We start from the raw sequence: 12,759 nt of genomic DNA, 5'->3' as shown, positions 1-12,759 counted from the left end.
TGAAAGAGGGGCTTTAGCTTTTGCAATTGATTCCAGAAGAAGGATCCTTGATCCGACCAGAAAAAAGGACTTATCACCGCTTCGTTTCCTTCCCTCCTTATCCTGGTAATAACGACAGTCCATAGTGCTCCAGGTTTTGTAATTGCAGTCCACCACCATCTTAACATGAGAGCCATGTTCTGTAGGGATAAGTCTTTTATTCCCAATCCCCCCCATTCTTTTGGAATTAACACCGCTTCCCAATTGATTATAGATATGCCTGTGCTGCCATGAAGTAAGTGGGCACCGCAGATAAAACTGCGTTAACTAACTGCCATCTGCCGCCTCTCGATAGAATCTGATTAAGATTTTCATTTCTATTTTTCGATCTAAGTAGCTCAATAAATTAGTTATATAATGAACTAGTAGAATCCCAATTTTTACTATTTTTTACTATTTATGAATTAGGCACAAAATCGGTCTAATTTAGCGTAATTTAGCGCATTTTAATGTAATTTAACATAATTTCAAGTAATTTAGTGTAAAGTATTCTTGTTCAATGGCCTATCTAGCTCTATTAAAGAGAAATTACAGATTTACAGAATATCCAACCTGTCTTCTTTTAATGGAAGGGTAAAACATAATATAACCATGTTTAGTCAAAAACAGTAATGGTCACTAATTTACAGAACTAAGTTTCAGACCTTTGCTCTACGCTGAAAAATATGATTATCCTACTCTACATCTCTAATAAGCCCAACAATCTAATTTACAAGAACTGAGTCTCTTTGCCGCTATTTTCCTTCTTCCTCTATTGAAGCCGATCTATTTTTTTCCGTCAAATTTTGGTGGAGCCAGTTGGAAAAAAAGGGTCTTATTTCATCCTTTGTCCATTTAAATTTGGTGTATGTGCATCATTAAGAACTATTGGAGATGAGTTTTTATGGGTTAATTGGGTTCAAATAATAAAATATGAGATAAATCGAACTAATCAGTTTTGAGAAATCAAAACCGAACCGAACCATTTAAACCGAACTAAGTCACAAAATCAACCGAACCGAACCAATTCAACCGAACGACCGAACCATTTAAACCGAATCTTACCGGTTCGGTTCAAAACCAAATAAACCGAACCATTTGAACACCCCTAAATGAGACGATGGATCTCACTTGTAAAATTGAAGCACTAACTTTTTTATCTCATCTCCATTTCTTCAATCATTGGACCATCCATTTTCACTTTTTTTTTTTTAATTGTTATTCGTAATTTATACATCTTTTTGTTGTTTTCAACAATGTATATTTTTATAGATAAACGGTATTGTAACTATTGTTAGGCGTGAAGCAATTTTTTTCTTGTTTGAACTAACATTTTTAATTATTTTTTGGACATAGATTATGAAAATTAAAACCTAATAACTAATTTAGCTAATAACAAAAGTATAGATGCATATGGAATATAATTTTTTGAAAAATATTTTTTTGTCAATTTTTTCCAACTTTCTATATTACAAAACAAGTTTGTATCTAGTACCCGATTAACTATTTGAATCAGACTAGTGCCTTACTCTGACTAAAATCCTGGATCTACCTTTGCACGATAGTATATGTGATGAAATTTTCTGAATACGGAAAATCACATATCAATTTACCATAGGTATGCACTATAATGGTTATGAAATGTATTGAGACTTGAGATGAATATTCGGTTAATGATACTGTAGCAATAGTTAATAAATACTGATGTATTTTGAAATATGTACATTTACCAAAATTAGATATCAATCAAATTTGCCAAGTTAGCGACCATACCACTAGAAAGAGAGAGGAGAGGATTGATGAGGGAGAAATAAGATGACAAAAGTGCTGATCCAAAACTTGGGCTTTACTCCGGTACAACAGTTCCAATCTTAATTAAATACTCTTTTGGGCAGAAGCATCATCCAAAGGCAATTATAATATAAATTGGCCCAATAAGCCTTTTTTTTTTGTCAATACGTCCTTCAATGGGCAGTACAACAAATTTCAGTACTAGTGCTTTATGCAAATTGTCTTGCTCTTTTTTCAACCTAAAAAATTCCTTACTACTAACGATAAACAACTAAGAATGGTTGCCTATATGAGGTATATATATCTCATCCACTACATTGCATTGGAGAAAGAAGAAGGCTTGAACGAATTATGCATGATATCAGAGCAAGTGTTACTTATGGGAGGAGAAGAGTACGACCCTTGTAGCACTCCATATGCAATCGCCTTGTAAGCGGCCTCTGTCAAGTGAACCCCATCCCATGATGCATACTTTGAAGGGTCCGAACAAACCGTAGAACCTCGGTTTCCACATGATGCAAATAATGAGTAATTATAAGGGCCTTTGGCCCCACAACATGCCTTTAAAGGGTAACTAAAACCTACAAAAAAAAATAACTAGTTTAAAAATACACATGAGAAGGATATTATATTTTAGTATGGTGGTCTAATAATGGAATAAATTAAACTATATTGTCTAGCATATATAGTTACTTTAGTGAATCTAATTAGTGCACACGATAAATAGAAGAACACTAGTTTAAAATATTTCTTATCTACTTGAAAAGTGAGGCTTGTGCAAAAAATATAAGAGAATGTATAGCTCAGCAAGAAGAATCATATTTGAACTTTGAAATAATGAGTATATTTTTTTTTCCAAAATAAGTAATAAGTTCTTTTACAAAATAATCATTTTTTTTTGCTCTATCTTTCAATTCTTATTTGAATTCTAAAAAAGTCAATATCAATTTTTTATAAGACCATTATGACATAAAAATAATCATTATTGTTATCAGGCAAATAAGAATTTAATTGGTGGCTTGTTGAATGTATGACTCACTGATTTTGATATCGAAATCTTACCAAACTTCTTTGGATTGCGAAAGATGTTCATGGAAGCTTCATAATAATCTGCATAGATAATATTCACATCAGGATAGAGAAGCCGAAGCTTCGAAAGCTCCTTCGAAAGCATTGCATTGTGGTATTTTGCAAACTCATTGAAGTGCTTGAGGCATCCTGTTTCTGGATCATAGTCTTCCTTTTTCTGGCTTTGGAACCGCGTAAGATACATCGGAATGCATCCTATAGGGAAATTATTCGGAACCAATAATGTTTTCGCTCCACGACCGATCAATTCCTGTATAATTGTACATTAATTAAGATTCCAGTCATACATTAGTTTAGCATTGCTGGCATATTTATCAGTCAAGCATGTTACCATCAAGAAAAACAGTTCAAGAAGTATAAAACAAATTAAAGGTTTAAAAGTTGAAACTATGTTGAGAGAAAAGAAATAATATATGCTTACATGAATGGTTAAACTGATGGTTCTGATTACATCTGGAACAAAAGTTCGGACTTCATCAAATGTTCTCCCACTAGGCAATAAATAATTGTAGTCATTTCCTCCTATCTCACCTACAACAAACAAAGCACTGCTCATGATAGAGCTGCCCCCATCCTGCACAGTTCAATTTATTAATTTGTGCATAATTTTGGGTATTCTGTACATTGATTGGTGATCAACACTTGTCTGGCTGGATATCATTTTCTTCTTCAATTTTTGTTTCCTTCTAAATAAATTGAGTAAAGCTAGGGTGTGATGTGCTTACCAAGAGGATTTGGTGAGCACAACTTCAAAAGTATATCGGATTGACTTTAAATGTTGAATCTAAACCATAGAAATCCATGTAATTCATGAATGATGTATGTACATGCAAATTTTTGAAAGTTTCGAGTTTATTTTCTACAAGGTTAAGCGGTTAAAGAAATGAATTTTTTATAAGTTAATTTATAAGTTGTTTTATATATTCAAATTTTATCATTTCTTTGACCGCTTGATCTTGAAAAACAAACATGTTGTTTTTGTTTCTTCATTATAAATAGTTGATGAGAAAGACCTAATTAATGGCTGTCATTAATTATTATAAAGAAGCATGGAGAAAGCTTCAAATTAACTCATTGAAATAGATAGATTGTATTAAAAAAAACATGGGTGCTGTCTCCTAATGAACAAAATAATGTTAACTGTCACATCCAGTTAGTGGAATAGAACATGCATCTGAATTATTGGCTATTATTGGCTATAATTTAATCAATTTTTATGAAGCAAAATATATACACGCTGTACATCCATGAACCACAAATAAGCATAAACAAGAGGTTTCATTGAGATAATACCTGGTTCTTCCAAGATTGAAGGTAGCAATTTCTTGAACCACTCAAGCTGAGTACCAAGCGAGTAATTCGTCCAGAACACCTCCATTCCCATTGATTCAAAGATGGAATTGTCGAGTGCCGTGGCGGTACCGACAGCAAAATTGACACCATGCCGGAAGTTCTCTTTTGTGCTCTCTCCTGCGAGATATGGCGGAACAAATGGCAACCCGTATGCTTCCGCTAATCAATGAAATTAATATAAACCTTTCAATATCTTTGTTATAACAGAGCTACAGTAACTTCTTCTTTATTCATTTCCTTATGGAATTTCCAATGGAATCCACATCTAAATTAAAACTGGCACGGCAAGATTCTGAGGTTTATTTTATTTTTTTTATTTTGTGCAATTTTCTTAGTAACTATAAGGTTCTGGAAATCGGAAACGGAAGTTGAATCTGTAAATTGGTCATGGAATCACAAGCAGATGAATCGGTGAGAATAAAGACGAATCGGATCATAAACTCTCAGATATTTAAAAAAAAAAATTATTATTATTTTGTCAACAAATTATACTATTACTGTTTTACGTAATTTAGTCCTTTTTATTTCTGGCTACCACAAAACCAGAGAATAAAGAGGCACCTAACAATTTAAAAATGAAAACTTAACCAAAATTTCAACTAACAGGCCCAAAAAGTTCGGCCCATTTATTTGATTCTTTCTTATTGCAATCTGTCCGATTGGGACAAAAACTCGATAGAATCGTTCCAATTTCATCGATTCCAAATCGGCCACCGCGTAACTCGGGTATAACTCGGATCGCCTCTGGCCGATTCCGTTCCAACTCGACTGAGTCAACTCAGAATCCGTCAATTTTCAGAACCATACAATTATTACAGTGATCATATTACATATTACATTTCTTTGGGTACCTGGTAACTGAATTCATTGTTTGTTGACTAATTATATCCCTAAATTCATAAGAAATTAACAACTAAGAATAGAAGGAAGAAATTTATGAGTACAGTGTACTAACCAATGAAATCGAGAATTAACCGTCCATCACAGAACCGGCCAGTCGGGTGGCCGAAATAAGTCTCCCCATATGGCAGGTAACGGATGTGATCATAAGCATTACCAATCGACTTGAGGTAGTTTCCAGTGTCACTGATCGAGTCGCCGAAGCAGAAAATGTGGGTGAAACAACAATTTCCAGTTTTTGATAGAAGTAGAATAAGGATTGCAACTTGCAAGTTTAGGGATCTGAAGAGAGAAAAGGAGATGCCAGGGAGCCATGAGTCAACCTTGTGGGAAGCCCTTAAATATTTTGTTTTTTAAGAGTTGGTAAGATACTAAGATATATATAGTACTTATGGTAGGCCATCATCTCCATTTCTTCACTCATTGGACCATCCATTTTCACATATTGTTTTGCATATTTGTTTTTTTGAATTATTATTCGTAGTTTGTACATCTTTTTGTTTTTTTCAACAATATAATTTTTATAGATCAAAGGTATTGTAACTATTGATTAAATTTTTACCTTATTGGTATGAAGCATTTTTTTTTGCTTCAATTAGTATTTTTAATTATTTTTTGGATATAGATTATGAAAATTAAAAAAACTAATAACTAATTTAGCTAATAACAAAAGTATAGATGCATATGGAATATAATTTTTTGAAAAATATTTTTTATCAATTTTTTTCAACTTTCTATTACAAAACAAGTGATCTGCCTTTGCACGAGAGTATATGTGATGAAATTTTATGAATACGGAAAATCAGAAATCAATTTACCATAGGTATGCACTATAATGGTTATGAAATGTGCTGAGACTTGAGATGAATATTGGGTTAATTATACTGTAGCAATAGTTAATAAATACTGATGTATTTTGAAATATGTACATTTACCAAAATTTCAGTAAATTTCTGCAGCATTGAAATCAGCAGTTTTCAAACTAGCTTAATAAATAGTAAAAAAATTACAAAATATGTAAAATTTGCTCTCCAAGTAGATTATAGTATAGATTAAACATCTAACGGTTTGGATTTGTTGTTTGGACATCAGAAAATAAAAAAAAAAGGCCGGCAGCAAATTAGCCACAGCCTATATATATATATAGGACTGATATATATATTTTTTTTATAATGGAAAAGACAACATCACCTAAAGTAACTCAAATTTTGAGTTTAGATTCGGACCGTCAAATTTGAAGTATCTCAAATTGTGCATTTCACCTCAATCAAGATATGGGTGATCCAGATCTTTATTGAACACAAAATATGAGTTATATATTTGAAGAATTATTTTTTGATTTAGTGGCAAAAGTAATACTTTTTGTGTGGAAAGTTTCTGTGAATATTATACCACAACTCTTGTATATAATAGTAGAAATAAATTGAAAACCATTAAAATCATCTATCAATTGTCATATCTTATTAATCATATGACATGTAACATGCAAACAGTTGGTCACCTATTTTATTCTCATTACAAACAAAACACTTAGAATCCCCTTGCCATATATCATTTTTCTAATAAAGTTAATTACCAAGCTTTTCAAAAAAATAAAAATTCTATTTTCCATAACCATCCAATGGAAATTTTTTATTTTCAAAAGAATTTTTTTCTTGCCAAATTATAATATAGTATGTATTTTTAATTCCACTAAAATCTAACCAATCATAAAAGAATTTAACAGAAAATTGTGAATTTGAGGCTCATCTCCACACTATCTGATCACACTAATCAGTTAGTTTGAAATCACAAAACTGCTGAACTAATATTTTCCATTCCAGTAAATAAATAAATAAGTTCCTACTAATTGTGTTTTCAATTGGAGTTTAATCCCCATCTCAGAGAAGACCCGGCCAGATCCATAATCCCATCAATTAATTAGAAGCTATTGGAATAAATAGGGATATATATATTGATACATAGCGTTTTTTTTTTTTTCAAAAATTATATTCTATATTTCTATTAAGTACCAGCATTATTTAAAGTTTTATAAAGTAATAAGCAATATCAAATTAATTAAAGAATTATAATATTCATATTGAAGTTGAACCAATACAAAGTCCAAATTATTATTAAAAATATCATAAATTATTTATCTTTTCAATAAAACTATTCCGATCCTTAGCCTGTATTTATATATATATATATAGTGTAATAGAACTCTTAAATAAAGGATAGGTAGCTCTACAAGCTTACATCTAACTATCTAGCAAGTATCTCTCATTTTAAAATCTGATAAATTTTCAAATCATAAGAGGATCTATTTTTAAGTTTCAATCATCCTCTTATCTGCTTGCATGTGTTATCTATAAAATGTAGATTGAGCACATTATCATTTTTTTTTTTTTAATTACCTAGTCCTTGTACCAACATTGCCTGTTGTGCATCTCCAATAAGATCAAAAAGAGGGATAACGGGTCCCTGTCCAAGTCCTATTCGGCAATTAAAATAGTTACCTAACTGACTATTAATACTTAATTATACATGTTTTGCTACTTTCTAAAATAAATTTAATAAAGAAAATAAATTTAAATCCAATTTGAATATATAAAACACCTTTAATATTCTTTGATTTGATAGTATATATGACTTACCTCATGTGCCACTACAATATTATCCATGATATATCTTAATTCATTTTGTAAATGCCATTTGGGTTGAATCAATAAGCTTGATCATTCATACACAAAGTTAATGAGTTCATACTAGCTTTATTGTGTAAAGTAACTGTAAAAATTGTTATTTATATTAATAAATATAGTGTTTTTTTTGTAAAAGTATTTAAAAAAATAAATTAGAATCATACACAATTTTATATTAAAACCGTGTTTCAAAGCTATTTTCATACGCAATTTTAATATAAAAAAAGGCGTGTATGAATGTTCTGCACAACCATGTATAATTTACTAACACATTCATACATGTTGCATGTGCTTGAACATAATTGCAAAACCGTGTACAATTAGCTTTTTTTTGGGTACAATGGCATATTCTATAGAAGTAGGGTTTAATTGCCGAAAGTTTTTATTCATAATCATAATGTTATCATTTTTTGTTGAAGTATATAGTACTAAATATAAATAGAAAAATGTCATCAATAATAATTTCACCAATTGGAAGTATCTTTCATACACCCTTGCTCCGGTACAACAGTTCCCATCTTAATTAAATTAAATTATATTGGGCTCAAGCAAAGGCAATATCTACATAAATTGTCCCAATCACAATTTTTTTTTCCATGGACAGTACAAAAAATTTATTTACTGGTGCTTTATGGAACTTGTCTTGCAATTCTATTATAATCTAAAACATTCCTCCCTACTAAAGATAAAACAAAGGAGAAAGAAGTGCAGATTTCATATATATAGTTGTCATTTGGATCAAAATAACAATCAATTTGCCTATATATATACATCGTCTATCTCATCTGCTACATTGTGTTGGATGAATCTAGGAGGCGGCTCCCTGAATCATGCATGATATCAGAGCAAGTGTTACTTATGGAAGGGGAAGAGTACGACCCTCGTAGCACTCCATGTGCGATCGCCTTGTAAGCGGCCTCTGTCATGTGGAGCCCATCCCATGATGCGTACTTTGATGGGTCAGAACAAACCATGGAACCTTGGTTACCGCATGATGCAATCGATGAGTAATTGTAAGGGCCTTCGGCCCCGCAACATGCCATTAAAGGGTAACTGAAACCTACACAAAAAATTTGAATAAATTATATAGCTACTTATTCAGTGAATGTAATTAGTGCACAAGATGAATAGAAGAACATTCTTTTAAAATATTTCTTATCTGCTTGAAAAGTGATTCTTATGTAAAAATATGAGAATGTTTATAGCTCAGCAAAAAGAATCAATATCAAGTAATGAGTATATAATTATTTTCTTTTGTGGAATATATATAGGTAATAAGTTCTTCACGAAAGAACCATGCATCTTTAGTTCTATTTTGCAAATATGTTATTTGAATTCCAAAAATCTTTTCTTTTTTTTAAATACTTGAATTCGAAAAAGTTAATACCAAAGTTTTGAAAACCATAGTGACATACAATAATATGCATAGATAATATATACTAATTTTTGGTGGCCTGTTGAATGGAATGTCTTGCTGATATATTTTGATTGTGAAATCTCACCTAACTTCTTTGGATTGCGAAAAATATTCATGGAAGCTTCATAGTAATCTGCATAGATAATATTCACATCAGGATAGAGAAGCCGAAGCTTTGCAACCTCGTCTGAAAGCATTGCATTGTGGTACTCGGCAAATTCATTTAAGCGCTTGATGCATCCTGTTTTCGGGTCATAATCTTCTTTTTTCCGGCTTTGGAACTGCGTAAGATACCTCGGGATGCATCCTATCGGGAAATTATTTGGAACCAATAATGTTTTTGCTCCACGACTGATTAATTCCTGTATAATTGTATATTAATTAAGATCTCAGTGTCATACATTTGTTTAGTATTGGCATATACCTTTGCATGTTGAATTATTTGAAACTATTCTAAGAGAAAAGGAAAGGAAAGAAAGCTTACATGGATGGTTGAACTGATGGTTCTGATTACATTGGGGACAATGGTTCTGACTTCATCTAAGGTTGCTCCATTAAACAATGGATAATTGTAGTCGTTTCCTCCTATCTCACCTACCACAAACAGAGCACTGCTCATGATAGACATGTTGCGTCCTGCACAATCAATTTATTAATTTGTGAATAATTTTTGCTATTCTGTTCATTTATTGGTGATCAACACCTGTCTGACTTCTTGTCATTTTCTTCCTTTCTTTATTCTTTCCTGGTCTTTTGGTACATCTTTCACTTTCCATTTTATTTGGCAATTAAAGTGTGAGTTAGTTTATAAATTCCATTCAATGGGTGACAGAACTTGTAATTCATTTATTAATTAAGATAGTGGGCCCCTATCTTAATAGGGGCAGATTCATAAATTTTGTAAGGGGGGCAAAAATATAGCGAATCGGATTTAAATAGTTAATCGGATTTAAACTCATTAACTAATCAGATACTATATAAAAAATAATATTTTAACTTATAATTTTCAATTCTCTAACTTATAATTTATGATGTTCTAATTTATAATTTTAATTATTAATCATAATTTAGAAAAATATATATTTTTTAATTTTAACTCTAAATTTAACCTGAAATACAAATAAGAATTCCAGAAGGACAAAAGAAATTCCAAAAAAGGACAAAGTTAGTCAGGACCGATAGATAACCATTAAAATTTAAAATCCATGAGAGACGACTGTCCCCCCTTAGTATACACTGAGTTCGCTCCTGAATGGCCTACAAAATTCAACCCTTATGAAACAAAAGCAGGTTGCTTTCTGTTTATTCATTATAAATAGTTGATGAGAAAGAAGTAATAGCTGTCATTATTATAAAGAAGCAGGGAGAAAGTTTCAAATTAACTCTTTCAATTAGATACATTAATTGTAGGAGTGACCAGATCAACCCATGGTATGAATTCATATCCATATTTTCAAAGTTCAAATAGTTGATCCGAACCGTAAATTAACATAATCTTCATATGAAAATTTACTTACAAACCAAAAAATTTATTTTTTAAAACACTTTTTACTATTTTTTTAGATAGGTAGAAAAACATTGCTTTTGAATGATCCATAATTTACAAATTAAATGATTTTCTACCTATTTAAAAAAATAATAAAAAATTATAAAATAATGTAATATTTGGTTTGCAGGTAAATTTTCATATAGAGATTATGTTGAACAGTTCATATCAACTATTTGAATTTAAAAATTAGAGATGTAAGTCCGTTTCATGGTCGCATGATTCACAAATAAAGATAAAAAAGAAGGTTTCATTCACATAATACCTGGTTCTTCCAAGATTGAAGGTAGTAATTTCTTGAACCACTGAAGCTGAGTGCCAAGCGAGTAATCCGTCCGGGACATCTCGAATCCCTTGGATTCAAAGAAGGAATTGTTCAGTGCCATGGCACCACCAACCGCAAAATTCGCACCATGCAGGAGCTCGTTTGTGCTCATTCGTGAGAGATATGGCGGAACAAATGGCAACCCATATTCTTCCGCTAATCAATGAAATATATAAGCCAGTCAATCTCTCTGTTCTTTGTTAAAACAGAGCTACTGTAAGTTTTCCTTAATTCATTTCCTTGGGTAGCAACTAAATTCATTTTACATGTTTGAGGTACTTGTTTGTTGAGTAATTTTATACCTAAATTCATAAGAAACAACTCAGAATAGAAGGAAGAAACTTATGAGCAAAGTGCACTAACCAATGAAGTCCAGAATTAACCGTCCATCACAGAACCGGCCAGTGGGGCGGCCGAAATAAGTCTCCCCATATGGAAGGTTACGGATGGGGTGGTAACCGCTCCCGATAGATTTGAGGTAGTTTCCAGTGTCGCTGATCGAATCGCCGAAGCAGAAAATGCGGGTGAAGCAACAATTTCCAGTTTTTGATAGAAGTAGAAGGATTATTGTGAGGATGGGGATGTGAAGAGAGAAAAGCAGAGGAGCCATGAGAGATATTGCTTGAATATTTGTTTCTTAAGAGTTGGTCGGATATATTTATCTTAATTAGGATGCTTTAGCAAAAAGCAACCAACGTTGGTTGGATAAACAAGAACAAAGTTTGGTGTTTGTGTTTTTTTTATCATGATTGAAGGCAACATCACCTAACGTATCTGCATTTTTATTTTATCCTAGTAGCTCATTATTGGAGGGATTAGTTGAATTTAGAATTGTTCAATATATTGCTTATATATGAACCGGAGATGGATTAATACGTCACTGTAGATACTTATGATGAAAAATAAATGCAAGTTTATTAATAGCAATTATAGTGCTATAACTTTTAAACTCCGAAAAAGCTATAGCGCTGCTATGGTGTAACCAAAGCTAGCTATTTAAAATCATTATAAAAGAAAAGCAGTTAGTCACTGGAATTTATTAAGTTTTCTTTTCTTTTATTGTAAATAAACTATGTAAATTGACACCTTTAGTGTCTGGTTTAATGGAATATGAGGGCTTGACCCTCACATTTCTTTTTCAAATATAACGTTCTAGCTTTTGAGGTCTAAAAAAACTATAATACAGCTATAGCAAGCTATTTAGAACCCTGAATAATTGTATTAAAATAATTTTTAAAAATTTTATTTTTTTTATCACTTGACTCTATACTAAATTAATTTTAAAATTTTATATATGAGGAAGGATTGGATTACACCATTTTTTGGTGACACCGGATTACACTCTATGTTTACAAAGTCCAAATAGTCGATCCAAACTGTTCAACTTGTTGGATATGTTAAAATGTACTTGCAAATCAAATTTTACATTTTTTTTAATTTTTTTACTATTTATTAAGATGGGTACAAAAATTCAACGGTCTAAATATAGCGATTTTGTTAAATACTTAATAAATAGTAAAAAAATCATAAAACGATTTTGTTAAATACTTAATAAATAGTAAAAAAATCATAAAACGATTTTGTTAAATACTTAATAAATAGTAAAAAAATCATAAAATGTACAACCTTAAAATGT

At 31.3% G+C, this 12,759-nt stretch overlaps 2 protein-coding genes across 2 annotated transcripts; both read right to left on the bottom strand.

Annotated features, from left to right (window-relative positions):
• Nucleotides 1-1,913: 1,913 nt before the first annotated feature.
• Nucleotides 1,914-5,492, bottom strand: LOC144548373 (GDSL esterase/lipase At1g28600-like; the record flags this gene model as incomplete). Its single annotated transcript, XM_078297039.1, has 5 exons — nt 1,914-2,390; nt 2,872-3,148; nt 3,320-3,472; nt 4,142-4,410; nt 5,207-5,492. Coding segments are annotated over 5 exons (1,254 nt in total), but the record flags the coding sequence as incomplete, so codon positions are not given.
• Nucleotides 5,493-8,609: 3,117 nt separating this feature from the next.
• LOC144548604 (GDSL esterase/lipase At1g28600-like) lies at nt 8,610-11,745 on the bottom strand. Its single transcript, XM_078297316.1, has 5 exons — nt 11,487-11,745; nt 11,064-11,279; nt 9,737-9,888; nt 9,338-9,614; nt 8,610-8,895 (listed from the first exon to the last, which is right to left on the bottom strand). The coding sequence occupies exons 1-5, from the start codon at nt 11,731-11,733 to the stop codon at nt 8,624-8,626; spliced, it is 1,164 nt and encodes a 387-aa protein (XP_078153442.1). The 5' UTR covers nt 11,734-11,745; the 3' UTR covers nt 8,610-8,623.
• Nucleotides 11,746-12,759: the final 1,014 nt, after the last annotated feature.

The sequence above is a fragment of the Carex rostrata genome, chromosome 33, assembly GCF_964058835.1.
Source record: "Carex rostrata chromosome 33, lpCarRost1.2, whole genome shotgun sequence".
Taxonomy (NCBI): Eukaryota; Viridiplantae; Streptophyta; class Magnoliopsida; order Poales; family Cyperaceae; genus Carex; species Carex rostrata.
Note: the sequence above shows the minus strand (reverse complement) of the source record. Positions and strands in the feature narration are given on the sequence as shown.

Excerpts from the sequence above, each read along its gene's own strand:
- LOC144548604 (XM_078297316.1), bottom strand. The coding sequence starts at position 11,733 with ATGGCTCCTCTGCTTTTCTCTCTTCACATCCCCATCCTCACAATAATC. Across the intron at positions 9,615-9,736 it reads CCATCAGTTCAACCATCCAT|GAATTAATCAGTCGTGGAGC; the intron begins GTAAGCTTTCTT and ends ACAATTATACAG. Across the intron at positions 8,896-9,337 it reads TCGCAATCCAAAGAAGTTAG|GTTTCAGTTACCCTTTAATG; the intron begins GTGAGATTTCAC and ends TTTTTTGTGTAG.